This window comes from Amblyraja radiata, chromosome 14 (genome assembly GCF_010909765.2).
Source record: "Amblyraja radiata isolate CabotCenter1 chromosome 14, sAmbRad1.1.pri, whole genome shotgun sequence".
NCBI classification, from domain to species: Eukaryota; Metazoa; Chordata; class Chondrichthyes; order Rajiformes; family Rajidae; genus Amblyraja; species Amblyraja radiata.
In genome coordinates this window covers 50,530,408-50,553,874 of record NC_045969.1, presented here as the reverse complement: position 1 = coordinate 50,553,874, position 23,467 = coordinate 50,530,408, and the positions used below count along the sequence as shown (strand labels likewise).

Sequence of the window (23,467 nt, the reverse complement as noted above, 5' to 3'; positions counted from 1 at the left end):
TTGGATGATGCAGTACCATTATCTCTCAGGACGTCAGACGCCATCCTGAACAAGCCGCCTGCATACTCAGCAACCCATAACCCACTCTAAATGCTCATTCCCTCGACCAACAATATATACATAGAACATAAAACAGCACAGGAACAGGCCCTTCAGCCCACAATGCCCATACCGAACACGGTGCCAAGTTAAACAAATCTCCTCTGCCTGCATGTGATTCATTACCTGGTTATCTATCTGCCTATCGCAAAGTCTCTTGAATCCCACACCTCCCACACCTAAAATGTCAATATCAAGAAGGACACAGGCGGCATGGTGGTGCAATGGTGGACTTGCTACCATACAGCGGTAGACTTGCTGCCTTGCAGCATCAGAGACCCAGGTTCAATCTTGACTAAGGGTGCAGTCTTTATGGAGTTTGTACGTTCCACCCGTGATTTGCGTGGGTTTTCTCTGAGACCTTCGGTTTCCTCCCACACTCCAAAGATGTACAGGTTTGTTGGTTAATTGGCCTGGTATTTGTAAGATATTACGGCTTCAGCACCTAGTTAGAAACAAGCACAGGTTTTCAGTACACATTATTGCCAGTGTGGGCTCTTTATTTCACGAAGCTGGGTGGCAGTGTGAACTGCAAAGCCGATGCTAGGTGGTTGTAGGGTGACTTGAACAGGTTGAGATGCATGGCAGATGCATGGCAGATGCAGTATAATGTAAATAAATGTGAGGTTATCCACTTTGGCGGCAAGAACAAGGAGGCAGATTATTATCTCAGTGGTGTCAGATTAGGAAAAAAGGAAGTGCATCGAGTCCTGGGTGTCCTTGTACACCAGTCACTGAAAGTAAACATGCAGGTACAGCAGGCAGTGAAAAAAACTAATGGCATGTTGCCCTTCATAACTAGATAATTTGAGTATAGGAATAAAGAGGTCCTTCTGCAGCTGTACAGGGCCCTGGTGAGACCACATCTGTAATATTGTGCGCAGTTTTGATCTCCTAATTTGAGGAAGGACATCCTTGCTATTGAGGGAGTGCAGCGTAGGTTCACGAGATTAATTCCCGGGATGGCAGGACTGTCATATGAGGAATGATTGGAAAGACTGGGCTTGTGCTCGCAAGATTTGAGAAGGATGAAAGGGAATCTTATAGAAACATATAAAATTATGTGTAGTTTTGGTCTCCAAACTTGAGGAAGGACATTCTTGCTATTGAGGGAGTGCAGCATAGGTTCACGAGGTCAATTCCCAGGATGGCGGGACTGTCATATGTTGATAGAATGGAGCGGCTGGGGTTGTATACACTGGAATTTAGAAGGATGAGAGGATATCTTATTGAAACATATAAGATTATTTAGGGTTTGGACTCGCTAGAAGCAGGAAACATGTTCCCAATGTTGGGGGAGTCCAGAAACAGGGGCCACAGTCTAAGAATAAAGGGGAGGCCATTTAAAATTAAGATGAGAAAAAACGTTTTTCACCCAGAGCATTTTGAATTTGTGGAATTCTCTGCCACAGAAGGCAGTGGAGACCAAGTCACTGGATGAATTTAAATTGTGGAGTATGTGGAGAAGGCAGGCATGGACTACTGATTGTGGATGATCAGCCATGATCACATTGAATGGCGGCGCTGGCTTGAAGGGCTGAATGGCCTCCTCCTGCACCTATTTTCTATGTTTTTATGGTACACTGCGCATACTCACACATATTCACGAGACTGATAAGATATTGAATATATCACATAACACAAATCATACCATTCTAGTACGCAGTACTTAAAGTTAGAGTTACCATTATATACACTACACTGCTCTCCCCTTCGAATGTAAAGTAACTCATAAATTAGACAAACAAGAATAATTTTATAAATTTAATCTGACAACTGGTTACGCACTCTCCTGAGTGGTTTAGGGGGAGTGTCAGGTTGTGGTTCTAAAGTTCAGGATCATTTCCCTTTGCCTCAACGTTCTTTGGAGATTCTCATTTTACATCTGAACTTGGAATAATACCAAAGTCAGACAGATCTGCTTCTTCGTCTCTGCTTTGTTCATCCCTTTCTGCGATCAAATGGTTTATCTGCACATTTCTAACACGTCCTCCAATTTCTACCAAGTACCTCCTGGTATCACACACTTCAACTACTGTTCTCACCTGCTATTTATTTGCTTTGTAAAGGGGGGGGGGGGGAGGCTGAGAACACGAACCTGATCATGTGTATTGAACCAACGTTCTATTTGACTTCCACCATAATGACGTTTCTGATCAGTTTGTTTGCGTTGAACCTTAGGAGATAGGTTAGTTAGAACCAAACTCAGTCTAGTTGTGCGCCTTCTTTTAATGTGTTTCAGCTGGCGTATACCCTGGGGTAGATTGTGGCGTGGTACGATATTTCAGTAAGAGACCAGCTAGCTGCTGTGACATTCTGAATTTTGAATTCCTTTCAAGTTTCTTGAGAGCTACTTTGACTATCCTGACTGACCTTTCGGCCGTGCCGTTAGATGCCGGAAGGTAAGTTGGCAGTAAGCTATGCTTGATACCATTTAGCTTCATGAACGTTTGGAACAGTGCAGCACGAAATTGGGGGCCGTTGTCAGAGACAAGCTCTTCAGGTAATCCATGACATGTAAAGATAGACCACAATGCGTCTATTGTTCGTTCTGTTGTTGTGTTTGTACCCATATGTATCACCTCAATCCACTTTGAGTGGCTATCTACCAAAACAAGAACATTATTATTCCTGTGTTCACAAAAATCCACATGAGTTGATGTCGGTCAGTAGTCTGTTACCTGCGATTGAGATGGTGAGGTCTAAAAACGGTAGGGAGATGTCTGAAAAGGTCTAGTAGGCCAAGACCATGTTTGCAAAGGGGTTTAGGCAGGCCGACTACAACACTGACAGGTGCTACATTTGCTTGCCATGCTTCTATGTCATTGTCCAATCCTGGCCAATACATGCAACACTCTGCTGTCAACTTCATTCCCACCATACCTGTGTGTTTGCCATGGAGTTTTTTATGTAATCTTTTTCTTAAGCCATTGGGTACAACTACTCTGTGACCCCATTAAAACACCCACCCAACCCTCATTTAGATTTTTTAAAATGATTGGGATACATAGGCCTCCCAACCCCCCCACAGCTCCCACAGGTTAAATTGTCTTTGGTGTTGGATTGGAGAGTGTGACCATATTGTGACGTTGGCGTCTGGCCACCAGGGTCATGAACCATCTGCTGTTGTGGTGCTTCACACCCGCCCGGAGATCCTTTCTTCACCTCCCCCGGTCCGCAGCACCTGCTTCCCTGTTATCAGTGCCAATGCTAACATTCGTCATATCTCTTTTAATCGTATCCCTGTAGTGAAGCTTTGTTGTTCCTCTTGGCCTCAGCGCATTGGAGACCTCCAATGACAATAGACAATAGGTGCAGGAGTAGGCCATTCGGCCCTTTGTGCCAGCACCGCCATACATTGTGTTCATGGCTGGTCATTCACAATCAGTACCCCGTTCCCGCCTTCTCCCCATATCCCTTGACTCCGCTACCTTTAAGAGCTTTATCTAACTCTCTCTTGAAAGCATCTGGAGAATCTTTGGGGACGCATCCATTTCCCATCCTGTGTTCATGTCCAAGCCAGCGGAGAAACTTCTGCTTGAGGATCACAGGAATGCTAGGCATGTTGGTAAGGAAGAGGACAGATTCATTGGTGATTTTATCCTGCCAAGAAACTCCCAGGGTGCGATGAAGACAGCAGAAATGAACATTATTTAATTTACATTCTTGATGGGGGGGTGGGGGGGGGGGGGGGGGACGGAAGAGCTGAAGCAGGACAAAGCCTGGCAGCTGATAGGTTGACACAAAAAGCTGGAGTAACTAGGCGGGTCAGGCACTATCTCTGGAGAAAAGGAATTGGTGACGCTTCAGGTCAAGACCCTTCATCAGATGTCATCAGATCGTCTGATGAAAGGGGTCGACCCAAAACCTCACCTATTCCTTTTGTTCAGAGATGCTGCCTGACCTATTGAGTTACTCCAACATTTTGTGTCTATCTTCGGTGTAAATCAGCATGTGCAGTTCCTTCCTACACACAGGTAATAGGTTGATACAGGTGAGGGGAGGTTGGTTGATAGGCAGATAGTTGGGCAAAGGCAAGGGATGAAAAGAGAAAAGGTGTGAGAAAAACGAATTGTGAATTATGAATTGTTAGAGGAAGAAATGTCGGTGGAAGGGGAGGGGAGAAAGAGGCAAGAGTCCAGATGGGGCACAGGGGAGCAGGGGGGTGGGGTGGGAAAAAAGGGGGAAAAAGTGGGGAAAGAAGGGAGAGGGGAGGTTTTTGTAGTTATCTAAAATTGGGGAATTCAAAATTCGTACCATTGGGGTGTAAGCTACCCAAGTGAATTATAAGGTGTTGTTCCACCACTTTGAGTACGGCCTCACTCTGGCAATGGAGGAGGCCCAGGACAAAAAGGTCAGTGTGGGAATGGGAAGAGGAGTTTAAATGGTTGGCAACCAGGAGATCCAGCAGGCCTTGATGGACTGAGCGTAGATATTTCTGGCCATGAGCAACACTAATTTGTAGTCCTGTAGGTCTGTGTCCAAGATGGCTGCCGTGAAGAGAGAGGGAACGCTGGCGCGCTTTGGCTGCCGCTGCTCTCTCTTCACACTGTGTTTTTGATTTTCTGTTTTTGGATTGAATTCTGTTTTTAATTTGTGTCTCTGTGATGTCTTTATTACTTGTTATATTCCGATTATATGTTATTCCGATTACTATGTAAGGTGTCCTTGAGATGTCTGAAAGGCGCCCATTAAATAAAATTTATTATTATTATTATTATTAATGATGTTTCGTGGTGTATTCATAGCCAATTTCAAGATTACTTTGCAGGGAATCTGACTGGGGATCAAGCACAATGCTGCACACTGGCTTAGCCCACTAAAAAAGAGAAGAAATCACATTTCTAGGCAAAAGTCTAAAAATGAGCAACAAAACTGGATAATTATCAAATGAGCAACTCTTCAAGTGGCATTACTAAGGAAACGGTTTGCTGTGCCAGTATTGAAAAGCCACCTGTTGCTCCTGTCAGCCAGAAACCTCTTTGAAATTCAGCAGGTACTATACAGAAATAAAGTACTGCACATTTCCCCTTCAGTTATATGGCAAACATTATAATCATGCAAAGATTTAAATTCAGCCCTTTGTTAGGGAGTGACATTCGTGAATATTTGTAACATATGATATGATACGATAGAACTTTATTTATCCCAGGAGGGAAATTGATCTGCCAACAGTCATAAAACACAAAATACATGAAACATGAAATTAAAGTGAGGGGTGGAGAGGTTGGCGATGTGTAAAGATTGCAAGATAACCGCAAAAGCCAGTCAAGTAAAAATCTAAAGAGATGCATTGATGCAGTTAGAAACTGTGTGGCAAGAAACCAAACGGCCTACCTTAAACTGCCGGAAATCTGCAAGTGGGCCGATGAGAGGAGGGTTCCATGTTATCACCTGATGGTGAATTAAGCTTCAGAACACTGAGTGACCTGTAAAGTTAACTCCGTTCCCCTTCCTCGCAGTTTTGTGTATTACCAGCTGTATGCATGGATACATTGTCATAATGCCAAGTAAAAGAAAAAGCAAGGAATGGAGAATGTAAAATATAAATGATGGTTGCTCACAGCTCCCTAAAATAGCAGAGTTTGGAATCAAGTGCTTCACTTTGCTTCTACATAAAGCATCAAAGTGCTTGGCTGTGAAAGGCGTCTGTTGTTTCAGATTTGTTAATATTTCATTAAATTTGACAAATATTAAACACCTGGAAAGGAAGCTGGAATACGTTCAGAGAACATTCATGAGGATTTGGACAGGATTCGAGGGCCTGAAATTCAGGGCGAGATTCGGCAGGCTGGGATTTTATTTTTTGGAGTGCAGGAAGCTGAGGGGTGATGCTATAGAGGTGTATAACATCAGGAGTGAAATACACAGGGTTTATATCCAAGAGTAGGGGAGTTACGAATTAGAGAGCATACGTTTAAATTGAGGGGAGAAGATTTAATGGGAATGTGAAGGTAAACCTTTTCAAAAGGTGGATAGTGGGTTTATGGAATGAGCTGCCGGAGGAAGTAGATGAGGCAGATACAATAACTTTATTTAAAATACATTTGGATAGGGTTCAGTTATAGATAGGAGAGGTATAACAAGATATGGACCAAACATGGGCTTAGATGGGGAGTTTTGATCAGCATGCCAAGTTCAGCCAAAAACCCTGTGTCATGCAGTTTGACTTGATGTATGACATATAGTATTTGTAAATACATTAGCAAGTATTCCAGGTTTGCCTGTGAATCACACAGTGTATGGTTTTACTAATGACTCGTTGCCGCTGCAGTTATTTTATTTCATAACATAAGCATGGATAAATTGTCATAATGCCAAGTAAATAAAAAGCAAGGAATTAATAATATTGTAAAATATAAATGGTGGTTGCTCCCAACTCCCTAAAATAGTCGACTTTAGAAGCAAGATGTTTTTAATTAAACCACCAAAACGCTTGACTATGAAAAACAGTTAAAATGACTGACAATAAGTTTTTTATGTATTAACGGAAGAAATTATTTTTTTTCTACCATTGATCTACCAATTTATCATTCCACCTAAAAAAGTGTCGCGCATTTGACTTAAAAGTTCTCTATAACTATTTGACAGATGCTGCACCATTAATTTTAACATTCTCAATAACGACAAGATCAGGTTAATAGCCTAAAATACCAAATTAAGCAGCAACCTGGCTGATCCTATTGCTATAGTGCATGCAGACTCTGCTTCAACCAGTGGCCCACTTCACTGCACAACGAGGGCACATTTAGGAAATTAAGAATAAGGGGTAGGCCATTTCGAACTGAGATGAGGAAAAACCTTTTCACCCAGAGAGTTGTGAATTTGTGGAATTCTCTGCCTCAGAAGGCAGTGGAGGCCGATTCACTGGATGCATTCAAAAGAGAGTTAGATAGAGCTCTTAGGGCTAGCGGAATCAAGGGATATGGGGAGAAGGCAGGAATGGGGTACTGATTGTGGATGATCAGCCATGATCACATTGAATGGCGGTGCTGGCTCGAAGGGCCGAATGGCCTACTCCTGCACCTATTGTCTATGTATCTATGTAAATAGTGGAAATATTTTGTACCACTTAAATAATGTTTAGTATAGTTTAGTTTAGAGATACAGTGCAGAAACAGTCCCTTTGGCCCACTGAGTCCAGCACTGACTAGCGATCCCCGCACACTAACACGATCCTACTTCCACTAGGGACAATTTACATTTCCACCAAACCAATTAACATATAAACATAAGGGTGGGAGGAAACCAAAGATCTCAGAGAAAACTCACATGGTCACGGGATGAATGTACAAACTCCGTGGTCAGAATTGAACCTGGGTCTCTGGCGCTGTAAGCGCCGTAAGGCAGCAACTCTACCGCTGCGCCACTGTGCTTTGGCGTGCTTTGCAGTAACACACCAAGGGTCCTTAGTCCACACTTCCAAACCCTTCACCTCTACCAGTCAGCAAAACAAAAGCAGCAAGTGCAGGGGAACACCGTCCCCTGAAGGTAGCCCTCCCAGCCACAGCCTACCTCAACTTGCAAATGTATTGCTGTTCCTTCACCGTCGCTGGGTCAGTATTGTGGAACTCTCTCCCTAAAGGCAGTGTTGGTGCACCCATATCTCAAGGACTGCAGTGGTTCACAAAGGCATCTAGGGATGTGTTATCAAATGCTGGCTCAGTTGATGAAGTCCATATCCCTTGAATGAATAAACATTGGGAGATATGCCTATTGACCCACTGCACAGTAGCTCCACTACAGCTAAAGAGCAAAGGGACTTGTTTAAGCTCAATATTTTCCATTGAAAATAATTTGGATAATTCCTCTCTCAGGACACCCGCTGTTTTGTCCTGATTCTGCATCTGGTCTCAAATATTATAACATCACCAGAAACGGTCAAACATGATAACCAGTAGTGCAATATTAACAGCTAAAGGGATCATCTCCCCTTTTGCACTGTAAGTTCCCAATCTTCATTAAGTTACTGCAGGGTCTATTTTCAGACACTCTTCTATACAGTACACAAACTCCTGCAGAGGGAGAGGTTTTGACCTGTCTGGCACGAAATAACTTACAATGGCTCATTTGTTCAACAAAAATACACTTAATTACACACTCTACATCTGCTGACTTAAAAGTGCAAGATGGGGCCTCAACAAGAAATGGATTCAACGTGACCATGCTTTTAAGCAAATCATAAAGTCTAAAAATGTTTGCACTAATCATGTAATTTCCACATTGCTATTAGATTAAAATAATCCCAAATAATTCATGTAAGGAGTCAAAGCATTTATTTAATAGTTTGCGATATGTCCCCTCCAAAATAATAAGTCATAGTGAATTGATTTGATTGTTTATTGTGTATATAGTTTGCATTGATTAAAAAGCATACTTTAAAACTTTAGATAATACTTTATTATTTACAGAGTGACGCAGTATCACATGTGAGACCAGTGTAGTTTTCCTCCCACCACCCTTACCCCAACCTCTCATCCCATGGCAGTTGTAGTTCTAGGGGACATTGACACTTCTGATTTGGGCACTAAGTCTTTCTGACATTCAGGTACCATATGAAAAATAACTAAATTTTATACCATTGCTTTCTATATTTCTTTGCCATTAGAAAGGGTGTTTCAATTGCATTTCAGTCCTAATAGATTTAGTTGTATAACTTCTTAATATCCCACAGGCTCATCCATATAAAACCCAGTTTCTTTAATAGCAGTTCCATGTGGTGGCCCAAACTTGAAGTAAACTCTATGAATGGCTTTACAAGGGTACATTTTAAAGTACAATTTGCATGTTATTTATTTAAAAGCATTTGAAGTGAATGGGTTAGTGTGCTTACGATAGCGGTCATGGTAGTTGAATGTCGTGCTAAAACCTTAACATGAGGGTCGATGGGGGGGGGGGGGGGCTACTCCAGAGATCGCTTCAGCAGCTCTCAATAGGCAAGTATAGTTCATTACAACCTCGTCTACCTTAGCAACGATTTCCTGTTGCTGTGTATCAGAATTCATTACTTTAACTAATCGCATGCAGGCTTCTGTTGAGCAACACAGTACTTGGAAGCTGGAAGTCATAGCTAAGAGCATTTCCTCTGGGCTTTTTTTCCCGCCGCGGCCATTTTCCTGCAAGCACTCCCCAGCTCCAGTGATTCAATTGGCAACAGTTGCTTGTATTGGTGGTGGCCTGGTTTCGCCCGCTCTTTCTTCCCCATTGCTTGCCTGGAGGAGAGACAGCAGTTCATTGGCATCTTTCTGAGCTGCCAAAAATCCACCTGGCAATGTGTACGCCATGTCCTTCAGAGTGTTAATCAGGCGATCCTACTGTCAAATCCCACCCCACAAAGGTTGGCGTCTGCGTGTTGTTGCTCTGTGTTACTGCCGTTACCAGCATCTCTATATGGTGTGGCGGTCACCCCCACTACTCCCCCCGCAATGCCAGAGCCAGAGGATGCACAGGTTGCTGAGGGTGAGTCGGAGGAGAGAGGATCCATGTAAGGTAATTGGTCCTTGCTGCCGTAACCACCATCACCATCATCATCAGCATCGGCATCTCTATTGGGAAAACAGTAGGTGAAAGGCCCACGGCACTTCCAGTTGCTCACCTCCACCTTCGGGAAAGGCGATGCCCGAGGTTGTCTCAAGTCCTTTTGTACCGAAAATATCTGCAATGATCTCCGACCATCCTTTCTGTTTACTGTGGTGGTGCAGCATGTTGCATTGGTCGTCACCGATCCTTGAGAGTGGCTCTTGGAGATGCTCTTGCCCAGAGGAAGCTCTACGCTCTTCTGTACAAGTTGGGGGTTGGGAACCTCATGGAGATCGGAGTATTGGAATCCAATGAAGCTCCGTGATTTTTCTAGTTGGGTTGCTGTGCTTCTCATTCGTGGTGTGACGTTACTGCTGCAACGCCTCAGCACCTTTTTGCTGGGAGGAAATTTAAGGCTCCCTCCACCACCCTCACCGTTCCTCCTATTAAGTGGTGCTGAATACCCTTGTCCTTCTTTGAGAAGATTAGATGACTCTTGGCAGGTAGTTGGCACCTTTGTATCATTGCAAGTATTTGATGGCTGGGGGATGTTGTCGCCTTTGAATTGATTACTGAAAGCTGAAGTTGCACCTCCTCTTCCTCCTTGCTCAGGTTCTGTGCAAGCTACACTAGGGGTGGCAGAAAAACACAGAGAATCATTAAGCATCTCCTTGACAACATGCTGCAATTTACAATCTGGGTTGCACTGCTTGTCCTCGGCAGAGAACTGCTTTTCATGAAAACCTCCAGGCAGATCCTTATCATTCTCACTGGCAGCTCCTCTACCCAAACTGGGATAGTGCTCAGTGTATGGGCCTCGTAGACCCACTGGTCTATCAAAATGGGGTCTCTCCTCCCCATTACATGTTTCCTCATGCTCCCCAGCCTTCTGCGTCCTCTGTTTAGCTAACTCATTCTCTCTCCTCAATTTAGATGGTAACGATGCGAACAAGATATTTCTAAAGTTACACAGTGAATGCCTTGGTTGTTTATTTTGTTTACTCAAAGTGAACAATTCCTGGTGTCTAACATGGCCTGGCTCTTTTGACGTTGAGATGAATGATGGAAATGTTAACGTGTTAGACCTACGAGGCTTAGAAAAAATCCTATTATCATTAACACAATCATTTTCATTCATGAAAGTGATTGGTGTGCTTGTAAGATCAGCGAATGTGCCGGGAATAATTCTTTGCGATGAGTGGCAACCGACATCAACTTTGTGTTTATATGTTCTCTTTACCATATCTGTATTACAATTTTCAGAGCTAACTTCATGAGATGGGACTGACATAGGGGAACTAGCTTCTTGACCTTGAACATAACCATTTCCTTCACTGTCTCTCTTACTTTCCAAGTCTAAATTCCGCAGCTCAAAACCTGTGCAAATATTATTGCCATTTCGTGAGGTACCTGTGGTTTCTTTAATCTTGGGTACTCGGTGGCACCCATCACGTATAGTACCAAATATTGGATCAGCATTTGAAGACGCATGTACTTTATGGGCTGTTCTTCTGTGACACATGGCTTCAGCTTGGGGCTGCAGATCTTTATACGACGTTCCATGGTTTTGAAGCAAAACTGTTCGCTGGTCATCTGAAATGTAGCCAAGACCTTTCAGAGAAGATTCTGACAGTATGTTGTTGATCTCAGCTGTACAGTGAGGGGAATCCACTGGAGTGGTGCATGCACTGCTGCCTGTACTGCAGGGCACATCGACTGAAGAGCATTGGGAGCTCTGCAAGGAATAATGGCCCTCGCTTTGTAAAGAAGACATTCTCTTTGTCATGTGGTATTCACAAAGTCGACTCACACTCTGCTCAGCTTCGGGCAGCTCTGACGACTGATCGTCAGGGAAAAGCTCCGCCTCTTCTGAATCCGTCAGATGTTTGGTTGAAGACGTGTAGGTGGTATCAGACAGAAAGCTTTCATCGCGCCCAAGCCCTGAGGTGCTGGCCAGGGAGCACTGATCGTCCATTTCCATATCAGCTACCTTCTCTTCAAGTTCATTTCTGGAAACTAAGCAGGCTTTGTGAAAACTCTTACCGTTAATTAACCCTGGGAAATGCTTATCAGGCACTTTTTCTCCTGAAACCTGAAACCACCTTTGTGTCTCTTTTCGGAAAGTGGTGCTCTCTAAGTCATAGGTAGTTGTGCGATGGCTAGTCTTTCCGACCAGCGTATTGTATTTACTGTTACTCGACAGATCCTCGCCCACTTCTGTCTTTTTGTTTGCTTGTTGCCTTTTCATTGATACACTCCCGTCAGCCGCTAACTTGGCGCTGGCGTCCCCCGACTTGCACTTCTGCTTACTCGGGCAGGAATACATCAGAGATCCCGCCTGAAGTTTGCTGAAGTAGTCCGTGACCGATTTTGTCTCCATTGTTTCGGGTTCCATTTCGATCTCCTCGGAAGGAAGAATCTGTTTCGAAGGCACAACCTTAGACTTTGCACTGCTCCCTCGCTGGGCAGCCAGGCAGTGCATGACTTTTGGAATCAACTTGCAAGTGGGCCCTATATTCTCGTTCTGAGATATTGGGAATTCAGTTTGCTCTTCTTGCAGTTGTTGGTAGCCTTCACTAGTGGCCACAAGCATATGCATGGAGCCCTCAGAGTGCTTCTGTGCTGAGGCTACCTCAGAGCTTTCAGTCATTTCAGAGGAGTTTGTTTCATTGCCAGAATCCGAAGACGACTCCGGACTATAAGCTCTTAATATCACTACACCTGTATGCCACAAGAGAATAAAGAGCCAATTAATTATTTCATCATAGGCACTTTTCGTAATATTAATAAAACAGGTTTATTTAACAAAGTGTTTAGTATTCTTAAATTTCCGTGCATAACAAGCATCCAGTCATGAAACATCAAACACGATTGCTCCATTAGCATGCCAGATCTTAACATGGGGTGACACAACTGATGGTAAAATTTGTTCTGGAATGTTTCCAAGTTGTTAACAAGTTTACAGATGGAACATTATGACAGTCAATGAATAAAGGTTACTATGGTGAAAGAACCTGAGGTGCCATCCGTTTGCTGAACAGACTGCTCCTCGGAGGCTGCCAGCTCCTCCAGTGCTTGCAGGGTTGAGACCATAGCATCATCCAGAGCCTGCTCTCCGTTCTGCCCTTCAGCCTGCGTTGGGATAGCGTCGATGATAGACACAGGGATGTCGTCGCTTGGCGAACGCTTGCTTTGGCTGGTGCTTCCCGGGCTTTGTGCTGGCTGATGCTGGCTATCTTCTTCGTCTGAGCTGTTATCTCGAAAGCCAGGTGGAGGGGCGGCTATTGCAATGTTCAGAGTGTGAAGCAGAAAGTCATCTTCATCATCATCGTCACCCCCCGGGGGAGGGAGCGAAGTCAAGTCAATTATGTCATCGTTCGATCCAGAAATGTTCAGAATGTCAGTTTTGTCCAACTCCCCCAGCAGGATATCCTCCTCACAACTAGCTTCATCTTCGTCCTCAGCGTCATCTGTGGTCTCCGAATAGCAGATGTCATGCAGCAACGGTTCCTCAATGCTCTCTGCATTTGCAAACATCCTGCTATCATTGATGTTTGCATACACGGCAGTCGTGTCAATATTATCCACATCAATCCCTGGGAATGAGTACTCTGGGCATTTAATGTCACCTGCACTATTCAAGTACATCGGTTGCTGCAAATTGCTGGGACTATCATCCAGCAATCTTTCATAACCAAGGTTTCTTGGGTTAAAGATAGCAACATTATGATCCTCAAACACAAAGGATACTTTTGCTCCTCTTGGAGATTCCTGCACTGATTTGGTAGATTCCTTCACAGAGGAAGACATTCTGCTAAAAACATTGTGTTCAGTTTCTACGGTGTCCATATATTCAGCCCCGAGATGACCATGCTCAATCACATCTGCAATCTCAGTTATCAAGATGCCCCTGGAATCTTCATGGTAAATTGAACCATCTGAGTAATCTACATTTTCTTGTTTCATTTCTCTAATGGACGACAATTGGCAATCTTCTTTCTTAGGCCTGATATAGCATGAACTCTTTGGTAGATAGTTCCATTCTATGTTGTGCGTGTTATGTTTGGTCTTGTATTCATGGCCTATTTAGAAAAAAAATAAGAGAGCGAAAATTATTCACAAACATCCAGCTTTGCTGAGTATCGTGCAAAATAAGAGAAACTTCAACTTAATACTTGTGCGGGAGGATGAAAATCTAGCTTAAGTACAGTGTCATAGAGTCATAGAGCGATACAGCGTGGAAACAGGCCCTTTGGCCCAACTTGCCCACACCAGCCAACATGACCCAGCTACACTAGTCCCACCTGCCTGCGTTTGGTCCATATCCCTCCATACCTGTCCTATCCATATCCCTCCATACCTGTCTAACTGTTGGGATAGTCCTTGCCTCAACTACCTCCTCTGGCAGCTCGTGCCATACATCCACCACATTTTGTGTGAAAATGTTACCCCTCCGATTCCTATTAAATGTTTTCCCCTTCACTTTAAACCTATGTCCTCTGGCCCTCGATTCAACTACTCTGGGCAAGAGACTCTGTGCATCTACCTGGCCTATTCCTCTCATGATTTTATACACATCTATAAGCACCCCTCGTCCTCCTGCGCTCCTTGTGAGAGGATGTAGGATGATTTCCCCAGAGCATCATATCGTTTCTTTTTGCTGTGAGCTTCCATGACCACATTTATAATGGGAGCTTCCTCTGTAAACTTTTTGTCTGGATATTCACCCCAATTGTTAGAACTAAGTGCACTATTTGGTACCTTCAGTGCATTGGACAAAAATTCTTTCAAAAATCATTCCTTTGCAGTCAATGAACTAAATTTCAGGCGCAAAATACAGACCTTGATGCAACCACATAGCAAGTTTAGTACCACAAATAGGGATGAATTACTAGGCTGTAATGCTATCTGCAGGAGGAGAATACATTTTACAATATCAATTGCATTCAATGAACAGGTTTAGGCTACATAGCTCCTAGTGAAACCTTGTTAGAGAATGTGCAATCTTACTACCTCCTTCCTTTATAATCAATATATATGGAAAAGATATGACCCTGAGGATTTGTTGATAGACACAAAAAGCTGGAGTAACTCAGCAGGACAGGCAGCATTTCTGGAGAGAAGGAATGGGTGACGTTTTGGGTCGAGACCCTTCTTCAGATTTGTGGATTCTTCAGTGCCATTATAGAAACATAGAAACATAGAAAATAGGTGCAGGAGGAGGCCATTCAGCCCTTCGAGCCAGCACCGCCATTCATTGTGATCATGGCTGATCGTCCCCTATCAATAACCCGTGCCTGCCTTCTCCCCATATCCCTTGACTCCACTAGCCCCTATCTAACTCTCTCTTAAATCCATCCAGTGATTTGGCCTCCACTGCCATCTGTGGCAGGGAATTCCATAAATCCACAACTCTCTGGGTGAAAACGTTTTTTCTCACCTCAGTCTTAAATGACCTCCCCTATATTCTAAGACTGTGGCCCCTCGTTCTGGACTTGCCCAACATTGGGAACATTTTTCCTGCATCTAGCTTGTCCAGTCCTTTTATAATTTTATATGTTTCTGTAAGATATCCCCTCATCCTTCTAAACTCCAGTGAATACAAGCCTAGTCTTTTCAATCTTTCGTCATATGACAGTCCCGCCATCCCAGGGATCAATCTCGTGAACCTACGCTGCACTGCCTCAATCACAAGGATGTCCTTCCTCAAATTAGGAGACCAAAACTGTACACAATACTCCAGATATGGTCTCACTGCAGATACAACTGCAGAAGAACCTCTTTACCCCTACACTGAAATTCTCTTGTTATGATGACCAACATTCCATTAGCTTTCTTCACTGCTTGCTGTACTTGCACGCCAACTTTCAGTGACCGGTGTACAAGAACACCCAGGTCTCGCTGTACCTCCCCCTTACCTAACCTAACCCCATTGAGATAATAATCTGCCCCCTTGTTTTTGCCGCCAAAGTGGATAACCTCACATTTATCTATATTATACTGCATCTGCCACGCCTCTGCCCACTCACTCAACCTGTCCAGGTCACCCTGCAACCTCCTAACATCCTCTTCACAGTTCACACTGCCACCCAGCTTTGTGTCATCCGCAAACTTACTAGTGTTGCTCCTATTTCCCTCTTCCAAATCATTAATATATATGGTAAACAGTTGCGGTCCCAACACCGAGCCTTGCGGCACTCCACTCGCCACTGCCTGCCATTCTGAAAAGGACCCGTTCACTCCTACACTTTGCTTCCTGTCTGTCAACCAATTTTCTATCCATGTTAACACCCTACCCCCACAATACCATGTGCTTTAATTTTAGTCACCAGTCTCCCATGTGGGACCTTATCAAAGGCTTTCTGAAGTCTAGATACACTACATCCACTGGCACCCCTTCATCCATTTTACTTGTCACATCCTCAAAAAATTCCAGAAGATTAGTCAAGCATGATTTCCCTTTCATAAATCCATGTTGACTTGGACCAATCCTTTTACTGCTATCCAAATGCCCCATTATTACCTCTTTAATAATTGACTCCAGCATCTTTCCCACCACCGAAGTCAGGCTAACTGGTCTGTAATTCCCAGTTTTCTCTCTCGCTCCTTTCTTGAAAAGTGGGATAACATTAGCTATCCTCCAATCCACAGGAACTGATCCTGAATCTATTGAACATGTTCTTGTGAAGGTTATCTTGCATACATAACATTTGATGCATCCCTATCAGTAATTAAACTGTACTTTCTTTGGCATTTCCAGCAAATTGACCTTTTCTGTAAAAGCTGATTTAACCTACAAACCGATTTTCCAATGTACTTTCAATTTAAATTGAGCAGGTTTTCCTATTGCATTCAATGCAAGAATTTTGAAGGCAGAAATTCATGCCTGCCTTTCTGCTACCATATCTCCTTCAATACAATTCTGTTTGTTTTTGTAATTGTGGAAAACAAAACCCAAACTATCCTCAATTTTCTTTCATAGACAACCCTAATCTTCATTTTTCTTCCTCCAGAGTATCTACGATATTGATAGTAATCTTAAAAGGAATTGCCATTTTGATGGATAAAACCCAGTCGCAAAACTTTTATTCAGATAGTCAATAACCCCAGCACTGTAATTCACCTGCAAATTCAAGCATCCTCACATTATTTTCCCATATCCCCTGAACTCCTTATCAATGCAATCCTGGAAGATGATTTACTTTTGATGCCTCAATTCTTCTTCTTCTGTTTTAAACCATGCCATTGTCATTTAATTTAGTTTAGTTTAGTTGAGTTTAGTTTACAGAGACAGCATGGAAACAGGTCCCTCTTCACACCGAGTCCACGCCCACCATTAATCACCCGGTCACACTATTTTTATGTTATCCTACTCACAACACTCCAGAGGCAATTCATCGAGGCCAATTAACCCACAAACAGGATGTGGGAGGAAACCGGAGCATCTGGAGCAAACCCACGCGGTTACAGTGAGAACGTGCAAAACTCTGCACGGACAGTACCTGAGGTCATGTTCAAACCCAGGTCTCTGGCACTGTGAGGCAGCAGCTCTACCAGCTGTCAGGTTACTCGCCATTTGATTCAAAGGAATGTTTGAGTGTCACCTATAGATAACTATCAATTCATATTTTTAAAATAAATCCAGAATTAAATTATAGTTTTATTAATGGCAAATACTGAATTACTATGTGGTCGTAGAAACCCACTTGGTTCACTAACACCCTTCCAGAAAGTAAATCTTGGACATGACATTATTAGTCACCCAATGTTTTTGACATTTCACCATCCCTGAAATAGGCCTGTGAGTGGCCCCAGTTCAGGAACAAGTTAAGGATAGACAATTCATGTTGGTCTTGCCAGCAACGGCAATTCTCCCATTGGAATTTGGTCAATTTCACCTACCTTGCACATCCTTTCACAATTTGAACAATCTTATGTGGCTGTTCGATTATATACTTTGTGTGAATTCTTTCTAAACCACATTCCATGTCAATGAATGGCCGTTGTAATGGGCTTTTTCATATTCATGCACAGAATGTGTTTGTTGAAGGCAAGGCCAAGAATTGTTGCCTATTCCTTTTTGTTGCTGAATCAAAACATTTACAGGTAAGTCCACAGTTGGCCAACAATTATTACCTGGCCCTTATTGCTACTGAACAAGACAATTTACGGGGAAGTTTACAGTGAGCCCTAATGTTGTGAGCAAAGTGTCACTGATAGAAGGGTTCAAAAGGGAACTGCAGATGCTGGAATATCGAAGGTACACAAAATTGCTGGGGAAACTCAGCGGGTGCAGCAGCATCTATGGAGCGAAGGAAATAGGCGACGTTTCGGGCCGAAACCCTTCTTCAGACTGATAGGGGGTGGGGAAAGAAAGAAGGACAAAGGGAGGAGGAGGAGGAGCCCGAGGGCGGGCGGATGGGAGGGTGGGAGGGTGGGGGGGGGGGGGGGGTTGGGAGGAGACAGCTAGAGGGTGAAGGAAGGGGAGGAGACAGCACGGGCTAGCCAAATTGGGAGAATTCAATGTTGATGCCAAAGGGACGCAAGGACCCCAGACGGAATATGAGGTGCTGTTCCTCCAATTTCCGCTGTTGCTCACTCTGGCAATGGAGGAGACCCAGGACAGAGAGGTCGGATTGGGAATGGGAGGGGGAGTTGAAGTGCTGAGCCACCGGGAGGTCAGGTAGGTTATTGCGGACTGAGCGGAGGTGTTCGGCGAAACGGTCGCCCAACCTACGCTTGGTCTCACCGATGTAAATCAGCTGACATCTAGAGCAGCGGATGCAGTAGATGAGGTTGGAGGAGATACAGGTGAACCTTTGTCGCACCTGGAACGACTGCTTGGGACCTTGAATGGAGTCGAGGGGGGAGGTGAAGGGACAGGTGTTGCATTTCTTGCGGTTGCAACGGAAAGTGCCCGGGGAGGGGGTGGTGCGGGAGGGAAGTGAAGAATTGACGAGGGAGTTGCGGAGGGAGCGGTCTTTGCGGAAGGCAGACATGGGGGGAGATGGGAAGATGTGGCGAGTGGTGGGGTCACGTTGGAGGTGGCGGAAATGGCGGGGATTATGTGTTGTATTTGCCGGCTGGTGGGGTGAAAGGTGAGGACCAGAGGGACTCTGCCCTTGTTGCGTGTGCGGGGATGGGGAGAGAGAGCAGTGTTACGGGGTATGGATGAGACCCTGGTGTGAGCCTCATCTATGGTGGCGGAGGGGAATCCCCGTTCCCTGAAGAACGAGGAAATTTCCGATGCCCTGGTATGAAATGTCTCATCCTGGGAACAGATGCGGCGTAGGCGGAGGAATTGGGAGTAGGGGATGGAGTCTTTACAGGGGGCAGGGTGGGAAGACGTGTAGTCCAGATAGCCATGTGAGTCAGTGGGTTTATAATGTATGTCGGTCAGGAGTCTGTCCCCTGCGATGGAGATGGTGAGGTCAAGGAATGGTAGGGAAGTGTCTGAAATCGTCCAGGTGTATTGGAGTGCCGGATGGAAGTTGGTGGTGAAGTGGATGAAGTCAGTCAGTTGTGTGTGGGTGCAGGAGGTGGCACCAAAGCAGTCGTCAATGTAGCGGAGGTAGAGGTCGGGGATGGGGCCCTGGTACGCATCGAACAAGGATTGTTCAACGTACCCGACAAAGAGGCAGGCGTAGCTGGGGCCCATGCGTGTGCCCATAGCTACGCCTTGTGTTTGGAGGAAATGGGAGGAGTCAAATGTAAAGTTATTGAGGGTGAGGACCAACTCCGCTAAGCGGAGGAGAGTGTCAGTGGCTGGGTATAGGTTGCTCCTCTGGTCGAGGAAGAACCGGAGGGCTCTGAGGCCATCCTGGTGGGGGATGGAGGTGTAGAGTGACCGGACATCCATGGTGAAGATGAGGGGGTGAGGGCCCAGAGAGTGGAATGCGTGGAGGCGGCGGAGAGTGTCTGAGGTGTCTAGAACATAGGTGGGGAGGGATTTGACCAAGGGGGATAGGATGGAGTCAAGGTATGTGGAGATGAGTTCGGTGGGGCACGAACACGCAGAGACAATGGGTCTGCCGGGAGAGCCGGGTTTGTGGATTTTGGGGAGAAGGTAAAAACGGGCCGTGCGGGGCTGGGGAACGATGAGTTTGGAGGCTTGGTCAGGTAGGGCGTGGGAATTGATGAAGTCGGTGATGGTGCTAGAAATGGTGGCCTGGTGCTCGTCAGTGGGGTCATGGTCCAAGGGTAAGTAGGAGGAGGTGTCCGAGAGTTGGCGCGTGGCCTCAGCTTTGTAGAGATCGACGCGCCAGACTACCACGGCACCTCCCTTGTCGGCTGGTTTGATGACCCAGTCTGGGTTTTTGCGGAGTGATTCGATGGCAGTGCGTTCAGAGGGGGAAAGATTGGAGTGAGACAGGGGAGTGGAGAAGTTGAGGCGGTTGACGTCGCGGCGGCAGTTCTGAATGAAGAGTTCCAGAGCCGGGACTTTCTGAGGGGGGTTCCACGAGGAGGGGGTGCGTTGGAGACGGGAAAAGGGGTCATCATTAGGGGGCGAGGACTCCTTCCCATGGAAGTGCGCTGTGAGGCGGAGACGACGGTAGAAGCTCTCCAAGTCATGGTGGGCGCGGAACTCGTTTAAGAAGGAACTGCAGATGCTGGAAAATCGAAGGTAGACAAAAGTGCTGGAGAAACTCAACGGGTGCAGCAGCATCTAAGGAGCGAAGGAAATAGGCAACGTTTCGGGCCGAAACCCTTCTTCAGACTGAACCCTTCATCAGTCTGAAGAAGGGTTTAGGCCCGAGACGTTGCCTATTTCCTTCACTCCTTAGATGCTGCTGCACCCGTTGAGTTTCTCCAGCACTTTTGTCTACCTTCACTGATAGAATGGACTGTTTTCCTTCTTCAGTTAGCCCTATTTTCTTTCTGTTATTCCAGTAATTTCACAGTTACCATTACCGATACAAGATTTCCATTTTATTTTTTTGGCAGCTACTTATTTATTTTAATTTAAATTAAATCCCTGGCTGCCAATGAACTCAGGTTTGAACTCAGGAAAATGAATTCATTAGTCCAGGTCTCCCCCCATTAATATAACTAATCCCCCTGGAGTATGACAGAAATTTTGCAGGATTAATCACCGATGAAGAATAAAGCATGAATATTATGAAATGTGAATATAAGGGCCTGATTATTATACCACACATAGAAGGCAGACAAATCCAGAGGAGCAAACTCATATGAAATGTGAAAGAAAAATTGAGTACTGAATTTATTTGCTTGATATACCCAGCAGGTTGATAATGAGAATTGAATTCTGTTTACATTGTTACAGCCATTCAATATCTATCATAGTCAAATTATGTTCAATGAGCTCACTCAAGGCCAACATAATCAGTTGCAGCGAATTGTGGACGCAGCCCAGACCATCGCACAAACCAACCTCCTTTCCACAGACTTCATTTATACCTCATGCTGCCTCTGCAAGGCCAGCAGCATGATCAAGGACAGGTCGCACCCTGGCCACTCCTCTCCTCTCCCATCGGGCAAAAGGTATAGAAGTGTGAAAACGCACACCTCCAGATTCAGGGACAGTTTCGTCCCAGCTTTATCAGGCAACTAAATCACCCTACCACAACCAGAGAGCAGTGCTGAACTACCATCTACCTCATTGGTGACCTTCGGACCAGGGGCGGAAATCCCAGGGGGGCCACGCCCCCCCCCCCCTGTTTTGAGAGGTGGGGGATGATCCCCCCCCATTTTTTGTAATCAGGATTTAAAAACTCGGTGAAATCTCCGCTTTCCACAAGACAGTGGGGGGGTGGGACAGCTGATCGAGGGCTCCGATTGGACGAGAGAGCCGTCGGTCAGCAGGCAATGAGGACGGGACCTGATAATTCAGCTCGTTCATTGGAGGAGGGAGGTGTTGGTCAGAGGCGGAAGTAGGGGGAGTGGGATTGAGGATAGAGAGCGGTGATTGGAGGATGGAGACATGCCAAAACACTCTCGGCATCCCTGGACACAGACCTGCACCTCCATCCGCAGCCAGGATCGATCCCGGCTCTTCGGCGCTGCAATCGCTGCCGAACCGCAACTGGACCATCCCCATCCCCACCCAAGTGCCCCCCCCCCCAAGCCCAGGGGTGGCCAGAGACATCGTGAGTCAGATGGGAGCGGTGCCCCCAGGCCCACAGCCAGTGCAGAGAAGCAGCGCTAAACCCAGCTCAACTCTGCCTGTCCCGCCGGGTTAACCTACAGCCCTGCCTGGATATACGGGAAATATGGCCCAGGTTTACAGCCAACGTGGAGAAACAGCGCTAGCTCCACGGCTCCAGGCTGGTGTCCTGTCAGTCCAGGCAGGGCTGTAGGATAACCCGGCGAGACAGGCAGAGTTGTGCTGCATTTAGCGCTGATTTGAGCCTCCGAAGCCTCGCGTGTGTGTGAGTGTGCGTATGCGCGCATGGCCACCAAGAAATTGTGTCCCCCCTGTCCCCTCCATATTTTGAAAACGATTTCCGTGCCTGCTTCGGACTATCCTTGACCTGACTTTATTGGCTTAACCTTGTACTAAACGTTATTCCCTTAGCATGTATCTACACACTGTAAATGGTTCGATTGTGATCATGTATTGTCTTTCTGTTGACTGGATAGCACACAACAAAAGCTTTTCACTGTACCTCAGTACACGTGACAATAAACTAAACTGAAACTTGTAGTTTCTAATAACATGGGCTTAATGATTCATTCCTTTGCTCCATAGAAACTGCCTCACCCGCTGAGTTTCTCCAGCTTTTTGTCTACCTGGGCTTAATGAATGCACATTTCAGTGAACGCAAACCTTTCATTGTTTTGTCAATGCTGAAAATCTGAAATAAATGTAGAAAATGATGGAAATATTCAGCAGGTCAGCTAAAACAGAGTTAATTCTTCAGTTTGATGACCGTTTATCAGAAGAGTCATTGACCTGAAATGCAAACTCTGTTTCATTTTTTAAAGAAGCTTCCAAGTATTTTGAGAATTCTCTGTGGCCATTAGACCATTTCTCTTTCTTTGCAATTATGAATGGAAATTGCAAAGTAACTTTCAGCCACTTGCATCGTCTCAGCTGTATGTTATTTTTCTTTTTTTTTCTCTCTTTAGTTTTTTCCTTTTTTCTTTTTCTTTTTGTCTTTGTATCTTTGTGTTTTTTTTTACATTTATATGTTTCCTTTTAAAGATTTAACTATATTTACATCGGGACCGGGAGGTCTATATTCATTGTGTATTCTGACACTGGTCTCATATTAGGTTATACCTGTTATTAATGTAATCCTGATCCCTTTGTATCAATACCATTGTTATGTTTATCATTATTCTTTTTGCTCTGTTTTTTATGTTTTATTTTGGGGGGTTTTGGAAAACAAAACCAATAAAAAGATTTTAAAAGAAAAAAAGGAACTTATGTTTATTGAGTGTATGCTGGAATCATAGAATCATCCAACACAGAAAGGGTGTATGTATGCTTGTAGATTATTATTCACTTGACCTTTCTTTTGAAAGCCAGTAACATGCAGAAGTCCTAAATATAGGTTATGTAGCGATTCTGTTAGAAAGGACGCTAGGAAGAACAATGGACAGTGGAGGACCTGGCGTGGCTGGGGAGGGGAGAACAAAGGGTAAGCTGGCGCGGGGGTACTTTGTAACGTGGTAAGCGCCCTTTATGGGTGACTATTTGCAGACCTTGGGTATGCAAGCAAAGTATTTCACTGTGACAATAAAATATTCAATTTAATTCAATTCAAGTAAAACAATGAGCAATCATAATGGCAACATTTTGGATGCTAATTTTGCTTAAGTTGTTGGCCATGGAGATGCCATATGCAAGGGCATCTGTCATATGATGAAATTGCCATAAAAG

At 44.8% G+C, this 23,467-nt stretch overlaps 1 protein-coding gene across 1 annotated transcript in view; it reads right to left on the bottom strand.

Annotated features, from left to right (window-relative positions):
• Positions 1-8,421: 8,421 nt before the first annotated feature.
• frmpd4 (FERM and PDZ domain containing 4) overlaps positions 8,422-23,467 on the bottom strand; it is a 590,061-nt gene continuing 575,015 nt past the window's right edge. The window contains 6 exon segments of the mRNA XM_033033329.1: positions 8,422-8,992; positions 8,994-9,197; positions 9,200-9,301; positions 9,303-9,403; positions 9,406-12,339; positions 12,633-13,700. Of these exon segments, the coding sequence (XP_032889220.1) occupies positions 8,888-8,992; positions 8,994-9,197; positions 9,200-9,301; positions 9,303-9,403; positions 9,406-12,339; positions 12,633-13,700 (4,514 nt within the window). The 3' untranslated portion in view covers positions 8,422-8,887.